Source organism: Hemicordylus capensis, chromosome 1 (genome assembly GCF_027244095.1).
Source record: "Hemicordylus capensis ecotype Gifberg chromosome 1, rHemCap1.1.pri, whole genome shotgun sequence".
In the NCBI taxonomy this organism is placed as follows: Eukaryota; Metazoa; Chordata; class Lepidosauria; order Squamata; family Cordylidae; genus Hemicordylus; species Hemicordylus capensis.
The window spans coordinates 456,160,566-456,185,805 of NC_069657.1; the positions used below are offsets into that span (position 1 = coordinate 456,160,566).

At 49.2% G+C, this 25,240-nt stretch overlaps 1 protein-coding gene across 17 annotated transcripts in view; it reads right to left on the bottom strand.

The window, feature by feature from the left end:
* Window positions 1–25,240, bottom strand: part of OTOF (otoferlin) — a 231,503-nt gene that overhangs the window by 106,442 nt on the left and 99,821 nt on the right. For 2 of the 17 annotated variants that reach the window (XM_053249961.1, XM_053249951.1), the window contains exon 1: window positions 17,347–17,431. The exons of the other annotated variants lie outside the window; for them this stretch is intronic. In XM_053249961.1, coding sequence (XP_053105936.1) covers window positions 17,347–17,417 — 71 coding nt within the window. In that variant the 5' untranslated portion in view covers window positions 17,418–17,431. Of the gene's footprint in view, window positions 1–17,346; window positions 17,432–25,240 lie in introns of those variants that run through there. 17 annotated transcript variants of the gene reach the window in all.

Here is a 25,240-nt window from a genome sequence, read left to right on the forward strand (position 1 = left end):
TCCTCTCCCTTCTATACAGGCAATGTGTGAGACATGAGGCTTATTATCAGAAGAGTCAGTTAGAGGGGGCAAAAAGCCTTTTTTTCCCCTGAACAGAATGAAAGGACTGGCAGTGTCTGGTTGCACTTCTCAAGGATAGCATCTCTTAGAAGAGCAACTTCTCTTGGCACACAGACATGAATCCCAACAAGGGGTTGTCGGCTTGGAGAGCACAATGGGCCTGGGGGGGGGGGCGACATCTGAGGGCCAAACCGAGGGCCAGAACAGGCACTGTGCAAGAGATGCCTGCTTTTATTTTCTTGCTGGGAAGCAGCCTCAGAGGCTGCAGGCAGAAGTGGAATCTTATAGGAGGGAGAGGCTGCTTAAGTGTCCCTTCTTGTCATTTCCCCCCTCAAAATCCCCCCCTGCTTTGGAAAAGATACCCATAGATTGTTCTCTGCAGGGAGAAAAGTGGCTACAGGAAGGCCATTTTTAGTAGACAAATGGTGGTGTTAATCAAGCATCCCTTCCCTTTCCCCTACTGAAACTGGCAATCTCTTGCAGCTCGGGTTTTAAAAAGCCTCGGGGCACTCTTGGGCCTCTTTGGTGTGGATCTGTTGCTGACTTTTCCTTCATAAAGGGAGAGTGTTGGTCCAAATCAGCACCGTGGGCAGTGGCCAGCCGCCCACAGAATAAAATACCGGTGCAGGCACATGAAGCGCATCGAGAGGTTGATGTGTCATAATCATGCACAAGAAAAGGAGGCATGAATAATTCACTCGGGCCAGGTTGTGTTCTGCTCCCGGGCTCCATCCCGCCCATCAATTTTTAAAAGTAAACAGTGATCCGGTAACATTTCCCAGGGTTAATTTTCTTGTTCCCCAGGAATACAAAAGAGGCCGGCTGTGACCCTAGCAAAGAAGACGGGGTCAGAAGCAAGTGAGCAGCACAAGTGAGGGCTGGTTGAGAAAGATTTAAATATTTAAAGGATGTTAGCTTCTCTGGCAGGCAAGCTGGACTGTGCCCTATAGCAGTGGGGCGGGGCCCTTTCGGAGAGCTCTCTCGAGCAGGGCAAAGCACATGAGCAGAAGCTTCTGCAGGGGCATTTCCTGGCAGATTGTGCCCAGCAACAGTGACAACAGCCTCTCTTCACACATTACCTTGCAGCAGCACACTCAGGTCTGCTGCTGAAAGGGCACTTGGAGGGAGCCTCATTCAGCCAGTCCTGGTTTCCAGAGAGTGGATGGGCACAATACACATCTTGGCACACACATATGCTCTCACATTACATTTTCAAGCACACAAAAAAGAGAGAGATATTTAGTACACACCTTTTAAAAGGTGTGAACACATTAATAAACACTAAATGCACTTTGAAAATATAATGTGTGGACTGGGCCACTCACTGGAACCTTGTTAATACTGGAATCAAAGATGTGGACTTGTTGGTTCACACCTCAGCACATTTGGAGTGGCTAAGCAAGTTGTGACTATTTTCACTGGCTGAGACCCAGAATATGTTACTCATGAGCAGTCCCACTGAAGTTAAGGGGACAAATTAATCACAACTAACTAGCCCCATTAATTTCAATGGGACTACTCATGAGTAATTTAGTCTAGATGTCAACCACTGGCTTCTAGCATGGTGCATGAATTTGGTCACCGTCTTTCAAATCCAGAGAAATTTAACTTTTTAAAAAGATAATCAAAAGCAACATTAATTTAAAAAATTAAAAATTAAAAAATACTCCAGCTCCACCCCAACTTCACCTGAATGGGGGAACTTGATCTTAAACATCGGGTTGGCTTCAGGAAATAGTTAGAAAATCTGAAGGATGTTAGCCTTTAATGGCTACCTTTGTATTGTTGAAATCAAGGGTTCTCAAACTTGGGTCTCCAGATGTTGTGGGACTATACAACTCCCACTATTCCCAGCAATGGCCTCTGGCTCTTTCTGAGAATGATGGGAATTGTAGTCCAGCAACACCTGGGGACCCAAGTTTGAGAACCCCAGGTCTGAATATATTCAGACTTTAAATAAATTAAACGCATGCGGACAAATAAATGCAACAGAGTAAAGCAAATCCTAATTGTGAGAACATCTGTGTCTCTGTCTGTGTGTCTGTCTCTTGTATTTATATACCACCCCCTATAAAATCTCTGGGCGGTTAAAGATACTCCCTGGCTCTCTGGCATCCAAGGCTGGGGGTTGCGGATTCAAGTCGTACCACACACTTTCTCTCTATGGCCTGGAACAAGCCCCACCCTCATTTCCTCACCTACAAAGAGGGGTTGTCTGTCACCTGGCAGAGCCAGCCATTGGTCAATGGGAATCATGCATGACTCACAGGGCAAGTTCAGACATCGCAGCAGCAAGTGAAGTGGAGCCTGTCATTGGTTCGTGGCGAGTGCCTGCTCCCTGGGTAAGGCACCGGAAGCCTTACCCAGAGGAACCCAGAGGAAGCCTTACCCAGAGGAAGCCTCTCCTCTGCCCCCTTGACATCCACCACCCAACTCCACATCTTAGGTGCAGATGCCGCTGGAAAGGGGAGGGTTGCTGGCCAACCTGACATCAGCTGCTTCCCAGGACACGGAAGGCAGTGGATCTTCTGGCTCTCATCGGAGGCTCGCTGCTTGAGAACCAGCAGGTCGCCCCACCTTACTTGCCACTGTGACCTATGAACTCACCCATAGGGGTCTTCTATTGACAGGGATGGACATTATAAAGGCTGCACGGTATTCTGTCATTTTTTTTAAAAAGCTTTACAAATGATTAAGAAAATATTGGTAATCATGATCGTCCCTTCAACATTTTTGTTCGTGCATCACCACACACCATATTTACCCTTCATAGTCTTCTCCATCTTCTCCCAAACTGGTCCATTTACATGCATAAATATAGAAATGCAGTTTAAAAGGATAAATTGCTTTCGTCAATTAAAGGGAGAAATTATTAGATCTTGGGGTTCATTGACACCTGTGACTTAACCCGTGAGCAATGAGACACCCCACTCCGGAGCCTTGAGACAAGTATGAACACAGCTCTATAGGGATTATTGAGGCTTCATCCCTGGGAACCTAAGAAGGTATGGATGACGGGGGCCACCTCGCTGCATTCCACATAAAGCCAGGAGCCTGAAGTCTTCTTTTGGTCCTCCAGGATCAAAGAGGCCAGGATAGAGCAGCCATATTGCCTGCCTTGCTGCACATCCTCAACTTCCAAGGCGGGACTGAGAGGTGGCAACTTGGGTGTGAATTTGTCTAGAAAGAGAAAATCCCCTTGGTCATGTACCAATGTGAATGGGGTTCCCTGCCAAGAATGGCTGCAACTCATGGGTGGTTTGGTCACTCAAGGGTGAGTCCAGTGTGAATGATCAGTACACATGGCAAGGCATGCAAGCAGATTAAAGGCAGGCAGAGACAACACACACACACACACACACACACCAGACACCCTTCACTGCAAATGCACAAACACTGCAAGCATTCTCTTGCCAGCTTGAAACCCTTTCCCCCTCCTGGCAGCTATTTAGTGGTGACCCACCAAATGTCTAATTTGTCCTCCAGTAGCAGAATAAGACAATTAAAATATATGCAGAAATATGCAAATAACAGAGTGCATTCTATTCACAGATTTAGGCTTTCTTTGTGCACACCGCCACACCACATGACTGACCACAGCACAGAAAGCAACTAGGAGGCAACAGGAAGTAATGTTGCTATTCATGACAATATCATATTATACAGAGCCCACCCCCAGTCAGTAAAACACAAGGCCAACGAGGTGCCCATGAATGCTAACACAGCCCCCATTTCTGAACTGACAACTCGGGCTGTGTGGACACTCAGGGGCTTTTCCTCACTTCCAGACTCCACATCCTGGATTTGCAGCCGAGAATCTTTCTGAACCCTTAGCAACGGCTGGCCCCAAATCACTGCCAGATTTTCAGGCCCACTCCTAAAGACAGAAGGACCATGGGCCAAACATATTGACAAAGCACAGAAGACGTCCCCACCCACAAACAATCTGCCAGAGCTTCTCCGCCGTGCCGCACACAGATCATCTTCATCCCCAGGCTGGTCTGGTTTCCTCCCAGTGGGAAAGAAAATTAGCTGACTAATGAGACATCTTTTCTAAAGATGTTGGAAGCAGACAGCAAATGACTCTTTAATGAAGTCGACTGCAGGCGCTCTGGAAGCTCGCTGGAAGCTACAGGAAGCTGTCTCTCAGTTCTCTTTGACTGGACAGCACTGCAAATACGCCAGCTAGAAGCGTGACAAAGAGTCATGCGGAGAAAAATCTCATTGCATGCTGTTGCACCAGATACGTTACTCCAAGCTGGTTCACAGACCAGCATGAGGTGAGCTGTCCGCATTCCCAATCTGCAGTCGTCTGCTAGCAAAAATCTAGGTAGGAGCAGGGTGTAGTGAATGCCTGTGAGAGAGGAGCTTTGTGGAACGGCTTCTCCTCCAGCCCTGATAAACTGCTGGGTAGAGGTGTTGGGTAGGACGGCACTATCCTACCCAGATCCCATCTCACAGACAATTACTCCCCCTCCTCCTGCCTACCTTTGATGATCAGGAGTGCAAACAGTTCACAGAATGTGAGTCAGCTTGGAGCATTATCCAGTATAGGGATAATATTTTGATATTATCCAAAATCAGAAGCAGGAACAGCACTTACAGCTGAGTACATAAGAACAGAAGAACAGCCCTGATGGATCAGGCCCAAGGCCTATCAGGTCCAGCATTCCATTTCAAACAGTAGCCCACCAGATGCCTCTGGGAAGCCCACAGGCAAGAGGGCCATGCCCCCTCTCCTGCCATGCCCTCTCTCCTGCCGTTGCTCCCCTGTGACTGTGATTTATAGGCATCTTGCCTCTGAGGCTGCAGGTGGCCTATAGCCATCAGACTAGTAACTATTGATAGACCAGCTATTGATAGACATAGTACACTGCTCTGGGCTCCTTGGAGGAAGAGTGGGATATAAATGTAGTAGTAGTAGTAGTAGTAGTAGTAGTAGTAGTAGTAGTAGTAATCCCCCAGTGAGACACTACCTTGGCATGGTTGTGGGGCTTGCGTGCTCTGAGGAAGGTGAGAGCTATGCCAGAGGTCCAACCATACTGGACAGGTCTCACCAGAGGAGCCAGACAAAGAGTGCCTCTCCCATCAACAATATGGTGAGACGTAACTTTAATAAATTGATACCAGATCGGTCGTCACCCGGGTCAACAAGGACCACGCCAGGTCCCTGGATATCTGGTGGCAAGTGGGCTACAGGACTCAGGATCTTCAGTTGAGCAACCAGGGCTGGAGACTGCAAGGTTACTGGAAGAAACGTCACTTAACCGAAAAAAAATATATGAAAAATGCCAACAAGGAAATAATGATCTGCTATTACAAGTCTAGTCCAACTAGAAGAGGTTATTTAAAAAGAATGTACCAGATTTGGAAAGAGAAGCATCCAGATACAGAAACAACAGAACAAAGGCTAGCAGACCAGAGAAGATCCATAATAAGAAATAAAGTATTCACAGGAGTTGAGCTGGAAGAACTGCAAAGAGTAACACAGGCTCAAGATATGGAAGAAGAATTACCACCAATTGAAGAAATTGTACAGGTGGAGGAGGTGTTGGAAACAGAGGATGCCACTGTTGCTGAACTGTTTCAAAATCAAAACCAGGCAACATCCCATCTGCCTTCACCTCAAAAACCCAAATGCCATCTATATATATAATTCTCCTGGGTTTGACCAGGAAAAATGCGTCCTGGCAGCCCAGCTGATTGGCTGGGCTGCGGGGCACCTGATTGGTCCTGGCACACACCCAGGAGAATTCGCTGGCTGGGCGGCTGCGGAGGCAAGGCGGCGGGCCCAGCGCCGCCGTGGCGAGGCCCAGCGAGGCGGTGGGCCCAGCAAGGCGGCGGGCCCAGCGAGGCGGCGGCGGCGGGCCCGGCCGTGAAGCGGGGCGAGGCAGCGGGCCCAGTGACCAGGCCGCAGCGGCAGGGCCGGGCGAGGCGGCAGGGCCCAGCGAGGCGGCGGGCTGCGGCGGCGGGCCCACCGAGGCGGTGGCGGGGGCCCTGGCCACGAGGGCGGGGGCGGGGGCCTGACCCAGGACGACGGTGGCAAAGGTGAGCTGGGCCCAACTAGAGGCACAGATGCTCTGTGCCCGGGCCCACTAGATTAACAGAAAATCAACAAGAACTAAAGCAAAAAATAACTGAGCACATGAACCAAACAAACATCAGGGTTCGACTTCCAGCTCTAAAAACAGTGGCCAAAAAACAACTTGCTCAGGCATTAAAAGATGTCAATGCTACACTTGCAGAAATAACAACCAATAATTTGCAAGAAACAAACCAACTAATGTACAGTGCAGCAACAATAACAACACAAGAGCTCAGATATAAGATCAGTGGACCTGTCAAAAAAGAAAGCAGTACATCACCTAAGTGGAAGATTAGATTAGAAAATAAAATCTCCAGGCTTAGATCAGATGCTAGTAAATTGAAAGATATGAAAAAGCTGAAGAATGAAAACACCAAACAGTATCTGATCCAAAAATACCACCTAGATTCAAGGAAAATTAGAGAAGTCCTGGAAATAATAAAGCAGCAGATAACAGCAGTGTCAAAGAAGATTAGCAGATACGAAGCCAGAATTATACAACACAGGCAGAATCTCCAATTCCAATCGAATCAGAGACGTTTCTACCAAATATTAGAAGGAGAAACTGCAAGAAACATAGAAACACCAAATAAAGAAGAAACAGTGCAATTCTGGGGGAAATTATGGGACAATCCAATAGATTATAATAAAAAAGCAGGCTGGACGAAAGAGGCTGAAAAATGTAACCAACAAATGCAAGATCTAATCATAACACCAGAATTAATAAGTGAAAGAGCAAAGAAAATTAAAAATTGGACTGCACCAGGCGACGATGAACTGCATGGCTTTTAGCTTAAACACCTAACAAGCCTCCATAAACAACTATCAAAACAGTTCAATCACATTTTGCAAGGAGGTGATATTGAACAATGGCTAACAACTGGGAAAACTCATCTCATTATGAAAGACCCAGCAAAAGGTGCAGTTCCAAGTAATTATAGACCGATAACCTGTCTGCCAACCATGTTCAAATTATTAACTGGAATAATAGCAGATGAAGTGATGCAACACTTATTAACTAACAAACAGCTTCCAGTTGAACAGAAAGGAGATTGCCCGAACACCAGAGGCACAAAAGACCAGCTGCTGATTGACAAAATGATTTTAGAAAACTGCAAGAGAAGAAAAACAAATCTAAGTGTTGCATGGATTAACTACAAGAAAGCCTTTGATTCACTGCCTCACACATGGATACTAAATGTTTAGAAACAACTGGTGTCAGCAAAAACATTCAGATATATATTTTAAAAAAGCAATGAGCATGTTGAGTACACAGTTAAAAATCAATGGCAAGACACTTGGACAGGTTAGCATTAGAAGAGGCATTTTCCAAGGGGACTCACTATCCCCTCTGTTGTTTGTAATCGCCATGACCCCACTTTCACAAATACTAAACAAAACAGGCCTCTGATACCAAACATCTAAAACATCCAGTAAAATCAACCATCTGCTGTATATGGACGATCTGAAGTTGTATGGAAAGTTCCAGTCAAAAATTGAATCACTGCTAAGCACTGTCCATATATTCAGTAGCGATATAGCAATGGAGTTTGGACTAGACAAGTGTGCTGCATTAATAATGAACAGAGGAAACATAAGAAAAACAGAAGGAATAGAAATGCCCAATGGAAGCAACATCAAGAACCTGGAAGAGAAAGAACATTACAAATACTTGGGCATTCTCCAGGCTGATAACACCGCACACACTGAATTTAAAAGAAAAATTGGAAGTGAATACATCAGGAGAGTTAGAAAAATCCTCAAGTCCAAACTCAATGGCGGGAACACCATACAAGCCATAAACACCTGGGCTATACCTGTTATCAGATCCACTGCAGGAATAATAGACTGGACCCAGGCAGAGCTGGAGACGCTAGATCGTAAGACCAGGAAAATCATGACCATCAATCATGCTCTGCACCCCCGCAGTGATGTCGATAGGCTATACCTCCCTCGCAGCTCAGGTGGAAGAGGAATGCTGCAAATCCATCAAACAGTAGAGGAGGAGAAAAGAGGCCTTGAAAAATATATCAAGGACAGTGAAGAAGATGCACTTCAAATGGTCAATTACAAGAAACTATTCAACACCAATGAAAGAAAGCAGGCCTACAAGAAAGAACAAGTCAAGAACCGAGCAGAAAAATGGAGAAATAAGCCACTGCATGGTCAATATTTGCACAATATAAGTGGAAAATCAGACATCACCAAGACCTGGCAATGGCTTAAGAATGGCAACTTGAAGAAAGAAACAGAGGGTTTAATACTGGCTGCACAAGAACAGGCACTAAGAACAAATGCAATAAGAGGAAAAGTAGAAAAATCCACAACAGCAAGTGCCGCCTTTGTAAAGAAGCAGATGAAACAATGGACCACCTAATCAGCTGTTGTAAAAAGATCGCACAGACTGACTACAAACAAAGGCATGACAAGGTAGCAGGGATGATACACTGGAACATCTGCAAAAAACACAAGCTACCTGTAGCCAAGAATTGGTGGGACCATCAAATTGAAAAAGTGGTTGAAAATGAAGATGTAAAAATATTATGGGACTTCCGACTACAAACAGACAAACATCTGCCACACAATACACCAGATATAACAGTAGTTGAGAAGAAAGAAAAACAAGTTAAAATAATCAACATAGCCATACCAGGGGATAGCAGAATAGAAGAAAAAGAAATAGAAAAAATAACCATATACAAAGATCTACAAATTGAAATTGAAAGGCTGTGGCAGAAGAAGACCCAAATAATCCCAGTGGTCATTGGCGCCCTGGGTGCAGTTCCAAAAGACCTTGAAGAGCACCTCGACACCATCGGGGCCACAGAAATCACCATCAGCCAATTACAAAAAGCAGCTTTACTGGGAACAACCTATATTCTGCGACAATATCTATAACAACAGCAACAACATTGACAATAAAACTCAGCCATCCCAGGTCCTTGGGAAGGACTCGATGTCTGGATAAAATAAACCAGTCAGTAATACCTGTCTGACTGTGTAAACAATAATAATAATGTAAACCACTTTGGGAACCTTTATTGAAAAGCGGTATATAAATATTTGTCGTATTCATATTCCTTTAAAGGTCATATGAACTGGCTTTCCTTTTCATTAAATATGTATAAAGTGGAGGAAAGTAAAGTAAGTTCCATCATCCCTTCCTCTGCCACTGATTTTCCGAGACACACAGAGATTCTGCTGTTTGCAAGGTGATTGTGGCCATCATTCAGCAGAGCACGCACAAGTGAATTTACTGACAAACGGCACCTTATCCGAGCAGTTCAGCAAGGCAAAGAGTTGCTTGCCGTGCGGGTGAAACCTTCCTTCTTGGAGGTTTTTCCAGAACTCGGAGGTGCTTCATCTAAGGGATGCAAAAGGGAAAGGACACACAGCACCCCATCTTGGGACAGGGGCCTGGATGGCGATGCTCCATTTGGGTTCCCTCCAGCTCGAAGTCTGAGTCAATGATCAGGAAGCTGGGATGAGAGACTGGGAGTCTGGGTGGCCTTCTAGTCCCTGCACGGATCCAGTGGCTTTGTCAGCATCTCGCCACCACTGCCCAGGAGGCCAAAAGCAGCCACGACGTCCAGTTCTGAATGAGCCATGAAGGGTGATGGCTATGTCTTTGCACCCAGAGCAAAGAAGACCCATGCAAGACCGCATGAGCCTCTTGGGGTAGCCATGCAGGCTTGTTTTCCGGCAGGGCTGGTGCAACAGAGGAGTGCCCACACACTTTTCAAGACTCCCCTCTCAAGAAGCTGCTGAAGCAAGACTTAGGGAGGGGGAGCTGTAATTCGGCAGGGGAGCAGCTATTTCGCAAGTCAAATGGTTCTGCGTTCAACTCTTGGCACTTCCAGTCAGATCCAAAGTAATAATGCTGGGAAAGGCCTCGCTCTGTCTGAAATCTTGGAGAGCTGCTGCCATTCAGGGCAGACAAGACTGAGCTCAAGGGGCCATTATATCGATCCAGCCTCGCTAGGTTGGAATTACAAGGCAGCAGTGTTGGGCTAGACGTTGGGGCTATTCTCACGATCAGCCAAAATCAGGCTAAGAGAGCCTAGCCCAATTTTGGCTGATCATGTAAACCACCGGGCTTGCTTACAAGAGGCTAGCCCGCTTTTTTAGCCCTCCCCAAAGCCCGGGTTTGCAGAGCGAGTGCTCTGCAAACCTGGGCTTTCCAATCGTGAGTAGCCCCGGCGTGGCTCCGTGCCGCAGCTACTCACAAGTAGACCCCTGGAAGGGAGGGGCACCAAATTGAATTCAGTTCGTCCCTGGGTCCGCCTTTTAGCCAATCAAACAGACTCAGTGGGAATCAATTAGAGGTATTTAATTGCTACTGCAGATAGCAAGGTAATTCAATGGGCTATCGCTCTGCATTGAATACAAATTGGTTATAGGTGCATCTTACATTTATACAAACAACCTGAATGATGCTGACACCCCAGACATAGCATACGTGGCAACAAAATGGTGGACTAAGTATCTAGTACGCATGCGGAAGATTCATTGTTCATCTGGTGATCGCCCCTTATTTGGTTACATCCTGTTTTCTAAACTGTCCCGTGAGAACCAAGTTTCTTTAGATACTTTTTAGTGGAGAGAGATAATGACGTTGATCATGAGAGGCCTTGATGGCTCTGAGCCGAGCTGGGCTGGGCTGGGGTTACTTTAAGTTAGAATTAGGTTTTCTAAGTAAAATGGAGTTGCTTTGGTTTTCTAAAACACATCACCGGCTCCAGGGGTCTTCCCAGTATGCCCTGCACACTTGCGCAGGGCATACTGGAGTTTCCGGGGGCTGCCCGGCCCCCGAGCTCCCCAGTCCCCGTCACGGAGCCGGCAATCGTGTGGGCAGCCGATCCGGCTGGCCAGGGCTCCCTCCCCGCTCGTGTGCAGGGATGGGCTTAGCCTCACTGATCGTGAGACCCAGCTCATTGAGCCCTTTATCATGACCGGTGAGAAAGGGTTACAGGGTCAATGGGGAGGAAGCCTTAAAAAGCCGACCTCTCTGCAGATGATCCAATTTCGTCTGTGGGTGGATCACCTGCCCAGGCGATTGCTGGCTAATGCACCACAAGAGGACATGGTGCATTATGGGGATCCCTCCACCCTGAAGCTGGCCAGAAGCCCCACAGCAGCAAACCCGCCTCTGGAGCCACCCTCCTAAATGGGGTTAAAAGAGCAAGTGCTCTCTTAACTGGCAGGGCTGGCAGACAATCAGAAAAATGGGGTTAAGAGAGTGCTTGCTCTTTTAACCCCATTTAGGAGGGTGGCTCCAGAGGCAGGTTTGCTGCTGAGGAGCCGCCGGGATTGGGACCGATCCCAGTGATTCTTATGTGCAGGTAAAACCGGGCTTGGCTTTGTTCACCCGGTTTTGCCTGCGCAAGTGCGCATGAGAACAGCCTCATCTGGTAGAATTTCCTGCTTCAAGCAGAGGTGGGCTCCCCTTCTCTGGAGGTTTTCAGACACAGGCTGGACAGGCAGGCATCTGTCAGGGATAGTGTAGCAGTTTCAAGCACTGAGCAGGGGGCAGGAATAGAAGACCTCCCAGGTCCCTTCCAACACTCTGTGATCCTACCATCTGACTCAGGCTTCATATTTGCTCATATACTTGAGAAAAAAGGTGGTTAACTTTAAATGCCAGCCTACAGGCAGTAATGGACTGGATGAGGGATAATAAGCTGAATCCAACCAAGATAGAGGTGCTCATTGTTTGGAGTCGTAATCTGCAAGGTGGGAAAGAATGTCCTGTTCAGGACGAGGTTACACTCCCCCAGAAAGAACAGGTTCGTAGCTTGGGAGTGCTCTTGGACCTGTGTCGCTCCCTGGTGCTTCAGGTTGAGGCTGTGGCCAGGAGTGCTTCTTACCAGCTGCAACTGATTTGACAACTCCACCCATTTATTGAGAAGAATGAGCTGAAAACAGTGGTACACCGGCTGGTAACCTCCAGGTTGGACTACTGTAATGCGTGCTTTTGTAGGGCTGCCTTTGTATGTAGTTCGGAAACTTCAGTTAGTTCAAAATGCAGCAGCCAGATTGGTCTCTGGAGTATCCCAGAGAGACCACATTATGCCTGTTCTCAAACAGTTGCACTGGCTACTGATATGTTTCCAGGCAAAGTACAAAGTGCTGGTTATTACCTTTAAAGCCCTGAGTGGCTTAAGAACCTTAGGGAATGCCTTTCTCTACAAGATCCCCACTGCTCATTGAGATCATCAGGAGGGGTCTGTCTTCAGGTGCCACTGGTTCATCTGGTGGCGACCTGGGATAGGGCCTTCTCAGTTGTTGCCCCTTGATTGTGGAACGTGCTCCCCTTAGATATAAGATGATGTCTTCCTTGGCGCCATTTCCAAGAGCCTTAAAGACCCATATTTGTAGCCTGGCTTTTAATTATGCTGGGATGCGATCCTCCCCATCTCTGGCAATTTTCAAAAAGCACCTGAAAACCCTTCTTTTCACTCAAGCTGTCTCAGCTTCCTAAATCGTGGGGTTTTAAATTTCTGGTTTATTTTAAAATTCAAAACCCGATTTCGGGGTTTTTGATCACTGTTATTGTTGAATTGTTGTTTTAAAATGTTTTTAAATTGTTAATTGTTATTATTGTTTTTTAATTTGTTTTAGCTCTTTACTGTTTTAGTGGTGTGTTTTAATTGTAAACCACCCTGAGCCATTTTGGAAGGGCGGTATACAAATCAAATAAATAAAGAAATAATATAATAAATTACATCTAGTTTTAATTTAACATTTTAATCTGGTTTACATGTTGTTCTTCTCATTTTAATTGTTTTATTATGTGTTTTTGATTTTGTGCTTTTTATTTTAATGTAAACTGATCTGAGCCACTTCAGAATGGGTGGTATATAGCCAGTGTGGTGCAGCGGTTAGAGTGTTGGACTAGGACTAGTGAGACCTGAATTCAAATCCCCATTCAGCCACGAAACTCACTCAGTGGCTCTGTGCCAGCCGCATATCTCTCAGCCTAACCTACCTCACAGGGTTGTTGTGATGACAAACGTAACCATGTACACTGCTCTGGGCTCCCTGAAGGAAGAGCGGGATATAAATGTAATAAATGTAATGAATGAATGAATGAAAGTTGACTGACTGACTAACAGAAGCCACCTAATGGCGCAGCGGGGAAAGGACTTGACTAGCAAGCCAGAGGTTGCCAGTTCAAATCCCCGCTGGTCTGTTTCCCAGACTATGGGAAACACCTATATCAGGCAGCAGCGATATAGGAAGATGCTGAAAGGCCTCATCTCATATACTGCGTGGGAGGAGGCAACGGTCAACCCCTCCTGTATTCCACCAAAGACAACCACAGGGCTCTGTGGGCACCAGGAGTCGACACCGACTCGATGGCACAACTTTACTTTACCTTTAACTAACTGGATCAACCAACCAACCAACCAACCAAATTATTGCCAGTCACGCACACACACAAAGAAAGAACCCGGGCTTCTCTTCTCCCCACTTGGCTCTTTAAAGCTCGGCTGTAAACAAACATCAAACAAGAAACACAGTTGGGGAGATGGAGAAAGAGGGCAGCTTTACGGGCCCTTCTGGTCTCTGTTGCCATGGCAGCAGCTGCGTTCATTAGTGCACACACCTTGCAGAAAGGGATTCTCGTGCTCCGTCTCTGTGGCGGCGGCTGCTGAGCCCCTGGCCAGAGGCCAGCAGGAAATCCACCCTCTCACTGTGCAGGCAGTAGTGGGAAGACCCCAAAGTCCAGGCTCTGTGAAAATCCAGGGTTCCCATAGTCTGGCTTCCCAGATCCGGGTGCCTGATCTACATATTATGTAAATTGGGTTGGAAATAATTTCTGAGCAGAACAGGGGCGGCAGGGTTTGCTCCATAACTCCACTTCTACAAGGGCTGGAGCTTAGCTTTTTTAATTTTCAATTTTTTTAAAAAAAGAATGAAAGCTGAAATCCGGGAAAATCCAGGTGGGCCAAGCAAGCTGGGTGAGATGCTTAAAATCCAGGTAAAACCCGGAATTTGGGGGGGGCAACTCTAGTGAAACGCAACTGTAGGAGGCAATCCCACATGAGTGTTGCTTCCAAGAAAAAATGTACCTGGCTGGAGCATCTTAAGCCTTTTCATTTGGGTCAGAATTTGCCTCTTGGTTCAATACTATGACATGCAGAGTGGCCAGATGCAAAGGAGGATGAAATTCCTTGTGAAAAAGAATCCCAGAAGAGCAGCAGGCAAGACAATTATCAACTCTCCCATCTCTTTACATCCCCTCCCCCCCCCCAAAGTAGCCATGGGGGGAATTATTATTATTTATTATTTTATATTATTTTTTAACATGTATATTCCGCTCATCCTCCAAGGAGCCTAGAGCAGTGTACATACTTGAGTTTCTCTTTCACAACAACCCTGTGAAGTAGGTTAGGCTGAGAGAGAAGTGACTGGCCCAGAGTCACCCAGCTAGTTTCATGGCTGAATGGGGATTTGAACTCAGGTCTAAATAGGAAATCTGATAAACATATTGAAAAAATCCCCGTAGACAAAAAACCATCCGGAAAAAATGGTTGGGCAGAGAGCTCATTTAGATTGAATTTAAATTAAATCTGTCAATTCATTGGTTTTTAATTCATTTTAAAAAGCAATCCCAAAATTGTACTCACATCCAAGAATCGTAGTAGAAAAGTGATATAACATCCAAGAATCACGGGGGAAGTGGTGTCACATTTGAGAATCTTCCACTTGCTTTTTACATTGGTAAGCAAATTAAATTGCCGAAATACAGTCTTTAAAATGCATGGGTGGGAAGGCAGGCCGAGGGCAGAAGATGGCAAAGGGTGTGTGTGTGGTGGAGGGGAATTTCTTGAACCACCAAAAATTGTAGATGCCATTTTAAATTTCTGCCACCATTCTGTCTTCTGGTTTGCTGGTATTTTTAATTATGTTTTCCCAATATTTCTGAGATCCTATCAGATAATTTGAATCTGATATGTGCCTCTAAATATCAGATCCACATATATCCAGTGCACATGCCTACTAAATGGGGTATAAGACACCACACTTCAGCCCTATTTGGACATGACATTGTGTGCATGTACACGTGTTCACACACATGTACAAGTTTTTGTGTGAATGACTGTAACATGTTCATTTAAAAAGTGAACCTGGGTACAGCCCCATTCAAATGCAGCGTTCAGATAAGAAACAGGCTGCTGCTGTACGTGTTGAACATGATCCACGTGTGTGCCTACAGATCTGCCCATTTGTTCAATGCACACGGTTTCTACATAGGTTGGATCTGGTGTGTGAACAGGGAGGGCTAAGGCGGTGAGGCTTTCTGGTCTTCATACTCAGGCTTGGACACAGCAGCTGGCCTGGCAGTCTGTATTGTCTGCAGAGATAGACTTGGAGGATGTTAGAGTCCGAAGGAAACTGGGAGGTCTTCTAGTCAACTCCCTGCTCTGGTCTATGCAGGAAATGGCTGCAGCATCCCTGGCAGATGCAGATGGCCGTCAGTGTCAGTCCAGCCTCTGTTTGAAAACGTCCAGTGAAGGCAGCCAGGCAGGAACCTTTGATGCAGAAGACAAGCCACGCTTGCTTTCTTCCAGATGCATCCAGTTAACTGCTGTGAACTTGTCTGCCAGGCTGTCTCAAATGCTGGATTAACTCCCCCACCCCGATGGTTTGTGATCTCCTAGTGCGGACTTCAACAGCCTTCAGCCTCAAGGCATAACTTGTCTTCTGCATCCCTGGTGGATTTCTCCCACTGTTCCTCTGGAGGCTGGTGGGACCCTGCACAGCAGCCCCCGGTCCCCGCCCCCCAATGATCAGCAAATGCTTGTGGGGGGTGGGAGCTCCAGAAGGCTCCTCAAGCCTCACGACCCAATGATCTTCTTGGAACAAGACAGTTCGGTCTCCACTCTCCTCCCATCCTAACTGTTCCCAGACTCTAATGCAGCAGCAGGGCTGTCAAGCTGCCAGCCCACGGGCCACATCTAGCCCACGGAGCTTCTTTTTCTCCCTCCCCCCCCCCCCACGTAAGCAGTTGTGCGTCAACCCTGGCCACTGCAATTCTTCCCTCCATCCACCACAGCATTGCTGTGGCTGTCTGGCTCGCCTGTTGGTTGGTTGGTTGGTTTTGTTTGTTTCTTCCACCTGCCGGCACTGCCAGCACCCCTTTCTCCCACCCCCACCCCACCCTCAGAAGAAGGAATTCCTCCTCCCTCCTGCCCCCTTGTGGCTCTTCAGGGCATGGAGGATTGAGGCAGAAGGGTTGAGTCCATGGAGGAGGGCGAGGGAGGCAGCTAGAGGAGGAGGGAGGAAGAGGAAGGAGGCGAGCAAGAGGAAGGGGTGGGAGGAGGTGGAGGAGGAGACCAAAGCAAGAAAGGAGGACCAAGAAAGAGGGGCTGAAGGCAGGCAGGAGGGGGGCAGGGAGAGAGCGGGAGAAAGGGGGAGGGAGGAGGAAGACCAAGACAGAGGGTCACGAGAGGCACCTTCCTTCCCCCAGATGAGTGGGTGAGAGGGGAAGCGGTGCTCGGCTGGTGGGGCCCCCGGGGGGGGGTGCGTTGGAATCAAATACGGCCCACCCGCCAATTGAGTTTGACACCCCTGCTTTATAGTGCTGGAGTCCACGGGCAGAGGTGCACCTAGGTAATTTTGGAGGCGGGACCTAAAGGCCTTTGGAGGCCCACCCCCCACTGCTGCAAGTTAAGCATCGTTTTTTAACACCTGGGTTCTTGAGGGCACAAATCACACAACCCAGGAGAGACAAAAGATGTTTTGGGGGCCCCCGGGGTGTGCGTGTGTGGAGGCCCTAGACTTCTGCCCCAAAGTCCAGGGATAAGAGCACCTCTGTCCACAGTGCAAAAACTCACATGCTTTTATATCACACCACACCACACTGCACACTCTTTGGAGGAGTTTACACAGATCAGAGAAATCTCACCATCAGGTGGCAAATACCGGAAATCGTTCCATGCTGTCATAAACACACCTCTGTGTGAGATGCACAGATAAACATTCTCCCCCACCCACCCACCCCCGCTGCAGTTGTATTTCTCCTTTCATCACGTGAGTGTGCATTGGTGAGGACACAAAACCCAAGAATGACCGCAGGGATTTCTCACTTAGTGGTGAGCCTTCCCTGACAGCATAAGTTGTGAAAACTCAGCCCTTGTCTCCAGCACAGCAAGCCAAACAGGAGGACCAGAAGCAGCCGCCGGGCCTTGTACCTGGCATTGAGAGACCCCTGGCTGATGGTGTCCCCCTCGCCCAGAAGTTCATCATCGCTGTGGAAATACATCTCATCCTCTTGCTGCCTGCAAGAATCAGCAGCAGGACAGGGAACATGAGTCATAAGAACATAAGAACTGCCCAGCTGGATCAGGCCCAAGGAATATCTCATCCAGCATCCTGTTTCACACAGTGGCCCACCAGATGCCTCCGAGAAGCCCACAGGCAAGATCGGAGGGCATGCCCTCTCTCCTGCTGTTGCTCCCCTGCCACTGGGATTGAGAGGCATCTTGCCTCTGAGGCTGGAGGTGGCCTGTAGCCACCAGATTAGTAGCCATTGAGATACCTGTCCTCCATGAATTTGCCCAAGCCCCCTTTAAAGCAACCCAAGCCAGTGGCCACTAGCCCATGGCAGAGAATTCCTTATATAATTATGCATTATATCCTCTTGTTGGTCCTAAATTTCCAGACCTTTAGTTTCATAGTTGGGATGATCCCTGGTTCTAGTGCTGTGAAACATTTCTCTCTGTCCACTCTCTCTATTCCATGCATAATTTTATGTACCTCTACCATGTCTCCCCATAATTGCCTCTTTTCCAAACTAAAAAGCCCCAGGTGTTACAGCCTTGCCTCATAAGAAAGGTTCTCTAGGCCCCTGATGATCTTGGTTGCCCTCTTCTGCACCTTCCCCAGTTCTAAAAGATTCTTCTTAAGATACAGTGGCCAGAACTGCACGCAGTACTCGCACACGCAGATGTGGCAGCAATATAGATTTGTTCAAGGCCATTATAATATTAGCATTTTTATTATCCGCCCCCTTCCTAACGATCCCTACTAGCACAGAATTTGGCTTTTTCGCAGCTGAATTGCACTGAGTCTCTGTAGCTTTCATTGTTTCATTTGAGCCAGTGAGCAGGAATTGGGGGCTGGGAACAGGAACAGCAATTATAGCCCCCATCTAAATGACAGGGATTACTCTTTGGGAGACCCACTGCCACTTCCCAGCCTTAGGTGGTGGTAGCATAAGCTTATTCATCAGTGCAGATGCCAACTCTTGGTGCTGTCAACCCAAGTTGATGGCCACGTGGGCTCATGCAACTGTTTCCACACGGTTTTTAAAAAATCACTATTTACCACATGCTCGTGAACTGTTCCAAGGACAGGTTGAAGGATGGTGGGGTGAGTTTTGATTTGCACAGTCTGACCCACTCTAATGGTGCACCGGGGAAATGACTTGACCAACGAGTCAGAAGTTGCTGGTTTGAATCCCCGCTGGTATGTTTCCCAGCCTATGAGGAACACCTATATTGGGCAGCAACGATATAAGAAGATGCAGAAAGGCACCATCTCATACTGCATGGGAGATGGCCATGGTCAACCCCTCCTGTATTCCACCAAAGACAACCACAGGGCTCTGTGGGTGCCAGGAGGCGACACCAATTTGAGGGAACAACTTTCCCTTGCCCTTTACCCACACAAAACCCAAGAAAACCTGTCGCGCTCTTGCTGTGGCCATTTACTTGGCTCTTGAAGCCATCACAGGGTCCCAAAGCAAAGACTCCCTCGGAACCCTGAGGCAGAAAAGCAGAGGGCAAAGGGGCTGATCTTATGGGAGCAAGCAGGAATGGCCCCCTTGACTAAACAGGGCCCACCCTGGTTTGCATTTGGAAGGGAGACTAGGAGCCCTTCCTCACGATCTTGGAGAAGGGCCTGGTGGAAAGGTGGGGAGGGAGGTTTCGTCACCTTCCCTTCCCTGCAGCAGACTGTGCACCCAGACAACCCAGCCTCCACTACCTCTGGCAGCGTGGAGGCCCAGGGGCTGGAACATGTTGTTCTGCCACCCTGGAACTCCCATAATGCACCACATGAGTGTGCGATGCATTGTAGGTATCCCCCGGCACCGGCTGGAAGCCCACAGTCTGCAGCCCCGGGCCTGGCAAACGACCCCCAAAACAGGACTAAGAGAACGCTTGCTCCCCTAACCCTGTTTAAGCTGCGGGCTCTGCAGGCGGGTTTGCCGCTGGCATGGCTGCAGCAGCCACTTGCCTCCCGATGCGGCTCATGAGCAGCCAAGAGTGGACTTGGCGATCTTAGCCCGCTCTTGGCTGCTTGTGAGAACAGCCTCTAAATGTGAGCACAGTGAGATATTCTCGGGGTGGGGAAGGAAGAGCCCCGGCCTGCTTGCATGTAGAAGGCTCCACGTTCCCTCCCTGGCAGCATCTCCAGATAGGGCTGAGAGAGACTCCTGCCTGCCACCTTGGAGAAGCCGCTGCCAGTCTGGGTAGACAATACTGAGCTAGAGGGACCAGTGGTCTGACTCAGTATATGGCAGCTTCCGATGTTCCAATGTCCGTTTTCCCACATGGCCATGGAATGTATTGAATTTCCAAATGGCAATTCGGAAATTCAGTGCATGCCTATGGCCCTTTGGAAGGAAGCAGCGCTTATCAGTGGGCATTCCCTCCATTCATTCTAGAACATTCCCTAGACAGCATCTGCTTTGCATGCAGACAGTCCCAGACTCCATCCCTGGCAGCTTCTCCAGATGGGGCTGAGAGAGACCTTTCACACTTCTTGTTCGAGAGATGAGCCTGTTACCTCTTATCTTATTCCTTCCTGCAAAGGTGATAAGTTTGAAAGCTAATGCAGAGAGGAGAGCGGAGGAATAGTCCTCTTACAGTCTCGAGTTAGACTTGACCTGGAGTTACCTTTCCCATGCTATCAGCCAAGTGGCATACCCTCCTGAGTTGGCTTCATGCAAGCAAATGGTGAGCCCATGCTCCCATGAGTTCCCAGAGACAAAACGGAAACTACGTGCCTGTAGATCCAAATCGGGTGCAGAGGTGCTACAAACAGGCTATCTTGGTAAGACTAGATGGACCATGGTCTGACTCGGTATGCTTCCTATGTTCCTACGTATCGTCAAGCCCCTGCCCTGCCCAGTAATTCTACCCACAGGCCATTTTTAGCTTCCCCGTCCTCAAACACACAGGCTGTGAGACCAGAACTAATTAGAGCCATGGGGGTTTTGCCCGGGGGCGGGGGGGCGATATTTTGAAGGGAGATACAGTGGGCATAGGAAAGGTGAAGCGAAGCCCTTCTCCCACCTGCCAGCTCTCCCCTACTGATGGCCCCCGACTCCAAATTCACTGACCTCAGCAAGTGCCACTTTGGGACTTCACCTTTGCAAAGGCAATCCTGTGTTTCTGCCTTCATTCATCAGTGTGTTTGTTTTTTCTCTTTTACAAACCAGGTGGCCACTAGAGGGCACACAGTGCATAAGTAGCCATGATTGTTCCTGGAGCTGCACCGGAGAGTAGGGGTGTGCACGGAACTGGCATAGGCAGTTTGGTTTAAATACGAACTGAATTAAAACCGAATTTGAACCGAACCACCTCTCCACGAACCGGTTCATTAGAACCAGCGGTGGTTCGGTTCATGCTGTCAAACTGGGTTGAACCGGTTTGATTGCCTTGCTTGTAAACCAGAATCTGGTAAGGATTTGCTTGACAACCAAAGGGGGAATTTCTGTCTAAAATGGGGTTTGGAGGTGGATGTGCGAGAGGGCATCTTACCGACTGTGGTGGTGGCTGTGATGGCGACTGCCCTGCGGTGGTGGGGGTAGTTCCATGTCATCATTGTCAGCCCCTCTCGGCCCCGCCAGTGCTCCCCACCCCCCGCACCATGGGCTGGTTGACGGCCCAGATCTGGCCTCTGCTGGCCCGCCTTGCGGGGCTTGGGATGGGGCACCAGCAGGGCCAAGAGAGACCAATGACGATGCAGAGCCATCCCCATGGGGAACCACAATAACAGCCACCACCATGGCAGCCAGTAAGGTGCCCTCTCGCCCGCCCCACTCTGAACCACATTTTAGACAGGGAACCCCTCTTTGCTTGTTAAGGGGAATCCTTACCAGATTTCCCTCTACAAACAAAGCAATTGAACCGGTCGAACCGGGCCAGATCAGTTCAGTTTGAACTTGGACCGGCCCCCCTCTTTTGGGGGCTGGTCCAGTTGGCATTCAAACTGGTCGAACTGGGCTAGTTCGAATCAAAACAGGTTTGATTCGAACCGGTTCTACAGACTCCTACTGGAGAGGCTCCAGAACTAATCTGAACGATAAGAAGCATAATTGTTCTCTAGGCACAGAGATAGGAAAATACTTGCTCTCCCTCCCCTACAGGTGTCTACAGATCCCAGATTACCTGGGCCTTTGCTTAGAGTTGATGAATCACCCAAGATGCTTCCTGCACCTTTCGTTTCATGAGCTCCCTATGTGAGTGCCACAGGGGTACTACTGGGCAATTGCTACCACATAACCACAAGCGTTAAAGCAGACCTTTAAGTTATGATCAGTGAGATTTTCTGGAATTCCTTTGGGGCTGACATCCATTGAAACTCCTTTGAAAACATGGCCACTGCCCCCCTCTCCAGCTGGTGGTGCTCCATCAGCCCAGCCAGCCCGTCAGCAGAGCGGCCCTGCACGCATTGGCTGAGACGCCCATCGCGTTGAGTTCAAAGGCACATGCTAGCAGCTGGTCCTCAAGAGCCAGGGGGGCTCCAAGGGGGGCTCCAAAGGAGGCAGCTCGGGGGCAGCCCTTGTCCCACATGAGTAGGGGTGCCGACAGGCCGGCCATTCACCAGGCAGAGATGCAGCTCTACCTGATGAATGACCAGCTCGCAGGCCACATGGCTCTCCTTAACAGCAGGGTGGGAAGAAAAAAAGGAGCCACCGGAGCTGCCAGGAAGCAGAGGCAACTGTGCCTCGTGTTGTGCCCCCGGCTCCTGAGGACCCGGCCACTGCTGCAGTCAGTGGGATTCTCAAGCGAAGGGGGAGGGGGTTTTCCAGACTGGGAGCAGTGGGTGAACTGGGAATCCTTTAGAACCTAATCTGAGTCAGAGACGGATTCGGGGGCTTGCTATGCTCCCCTGTTATTGGAGGTAAGCATGATGAGCCTTTTCTGGGCATTTTGGATGCAATCACGCAAACATCCCATGGGAAGCCAAATGCTCTTTTTCCCCCCGACAGGAATGTCCCTGTTTCAGTGAAGCCATGTTCCTTATGCTGCCAGGAGTCTGACTCAAGTCCTGAGCCAGAAGCAGAACCCTCCCCCCCCCGCCCCCGCTGATGGAGAGTTGCTTTCAGACCCCCCACCCTCTAAACTGGGAACAACGAAAGGGTACATCTGACCCCCTCAATGCGGAGCACTGGGACATGCTGAAACAGTTGCATGATGCCTATTAAAGCTTAGAGCTGTGCTTCCGTCCGGCAACATGGGTCATAACGTATTGATCTGGGATGTTGATCTATGCCTCCAATTAGACATTTCAGCCCCAGCCCATAGAGCAAATTGGCTATTTACGGCTGCTCCGACAGCTTCCCACAAGGGCCATCTTTCCATGACCCACAATAAGAAGCCGGGTGATTTGTTGCTTAACTTGCAAAGCAGTCAAAATCTAGATGGATGCATCCCCATGGAGAATGAGTTGTGATCAAGGAGGGCAGACAAGCCAGAGAGTCAGCCCACTGCTGCACAGGCATGTCCTCAGAGCCAGCTGGACATATTCATTCTGTCCCCACAAGTGGCTGTCCTGGACAAACCCAGGGAGTGCATCTTCCCAAGAACCCTTCCAGTGAGGCTGGACTACAAACTTTGGGCCTCCTGAAAGAGTTTGCGTAAAAGGAACAGTGTGGACCCATCCAGAGTACAAGAGGAAAAGTTGAGTCCTCCAAGGCAGAAAGATCAGGCTAGAGTGTCCATTGCTAAACACAGCATCCTCCACTCAGGGGTGAGCTTTCCATCAGGTGAGGTGAGGCAGCTGCCTACAGAAGCTGATTAGCAGGGCACCAGCGGGGCAGCCCAATGTCCCCCCCACTGCCTCTCTAGCCTCCTCCTACCACCCACCAACATGGTATAACTCTTGGCGAAGCAGTGCCCTTCAAGCTGGCCCTCTTCCTCTGCCTCCGTTCTGGTGAAGAGAGCAGAAGGGTGTGGACTGGGTCAGTAGAGCGCTGGCTAGACTGTCTCCATGGAAATGCTCTAAGCCAGCATCCTACTCACTGGCCTACTCATATGGGCCTCCTCACTCAACAGAGGTGGTGTATGGAAGAGAGTGAGGGCGGTTCCAGCTTGCAGACTGTTGGGTGTGGTAGAAAGCGGAAAACGGGTGAGCATGATGGGGTGGGGTGGAGTGGAGTGGAAGGGCAGCTAATCTTGTGGTGGCCAGCATGAATGGTCCCCTTTGCTAAGCAGGGTCTGCCCTGGTTTGCATATGGATGGGAGACTACATGTGAGCACTGCCAGAGATTCCTCTTTGGGGATAGATCCACCCTGGGAAGATCTGCCCTGGATCCACCTGCTTGCATGTGGAAGGTCCCAAGTTCCCTCCCCTCCCTGGCGTCTCCAAGATAGGGCTGAGAGAGACCCGTGCCTGCAATCTCCAGCAACAATGGCATTTGGCAGCTTCTAATGTGGAGGTGTGGAGGTGTGTATAGGGGTGTGTGTGTGTGTGTGTGTGTGTGTGTGTAAATACAAGTAAATGCAATGGACTGGGCAGAGGAGTAGAAGGAGAGTGAGTGAGAGAGACTGGTGTTGGGGGAACCTTGGCTGCACTGTGTGTGGGGGGGGGGTATTGCCCTCCTCCCCACTTCAGGCGCCCGTGGGGCTAGTGCTGCTTCTGCTTCCACACTCACTACAGCAATCAGAGGAAAAGGGGGACAGAACATCCCTGCACTTTTGCCTGTTGTACAGAGGAAGAAGGCACCCATCTCTCCATGTGTGCTGCTTGCCATTCAGAGAGCAGAGAAAGGCCGCAGTGGCAGAAACGCCGCCTTCTACCTAAGCAACCCTTAAAGAAGCCGGACTCCTGGCCTCCAACCATGGCCTCCAACCATCTGACCATGTTGGTGCTCCAAGAGAATCTGGAGTAGCCACTCCAAGAACCATTATATGCGAGAGCAGAACGCGGGATAGATAGGACATTGTTACGGTGTGTGAGTGCAACAGAAACCGTAGTATCTGGAGGAGGATCAGTTGCTCTGAGAGCAAGCAATAAGCATTCAAGCACCTCAGATCCACCAATCAAAGCCCGCCCAGAGCTGTCTTCTAGACATACGGGCTGATTTGATGAAGGTGAGCCACTTTCTGCTCACCAGGATGTCCCAGGCATACGAGCAGCTGCCCAAGGGGCCATCCCCAAAGACTTCCACAAACAAAGACCACCATCTGAAGGAGTGGGTCACTGGGTCCCTCCCCAAACCTTTCAGGATGCTGCAGGGCCAAAGGCTCCACTGAAAGGCCCTCACCTGCTGCGGCTGTGCCTTCTGAACTGCCCCCCCCCGGGACCCCAGGAAAGCGAGGAGGGAACAATGCTGCCCGTGGTTGCTAGGCAACCTCAGCACATGGTCCTCAACTCTCAGCAGATCATGAGGTGGTTGGGAAATTGCTCCCCGGTGGCCTTCGGGGAGGGGGACAGCACTCCACCCGCAGTTCTCCTTGGATGGGCTCAGAAGGCAATGGGCTATTCCCCTCCCAGTTTCTTCTGAGCTAGCCTGGACCAGATCCGGATTCGATCAACTATCCCTCCCCAGGGAGCCTCCTGGAAGGAAGGAGGCCAGGAAGGGGATCCAGGAAGGGACCCCCATTCCCTGCCTCACTGCTGTAGTAGCCTCAGCACCAGTTTTGTGTTGTTGTTTTTTGCGGGGGGGGGGGTTGAGCTCTCTCCTCCCCCTGGAGCCAGAGCTGCAGCCACAGAGCAGCAAGCTAAGTGGGTAAGAAGAGGTGAAAAGGAGTGAGGGAAGGCGGAGCTGGGCTCTCCAGTTCCGGTTAAAATCCAAGCTAGAGAAGAGCTCCAGGGCTTGTAGCCTCATGTTTGAGGCAAGCACTGTGAGTG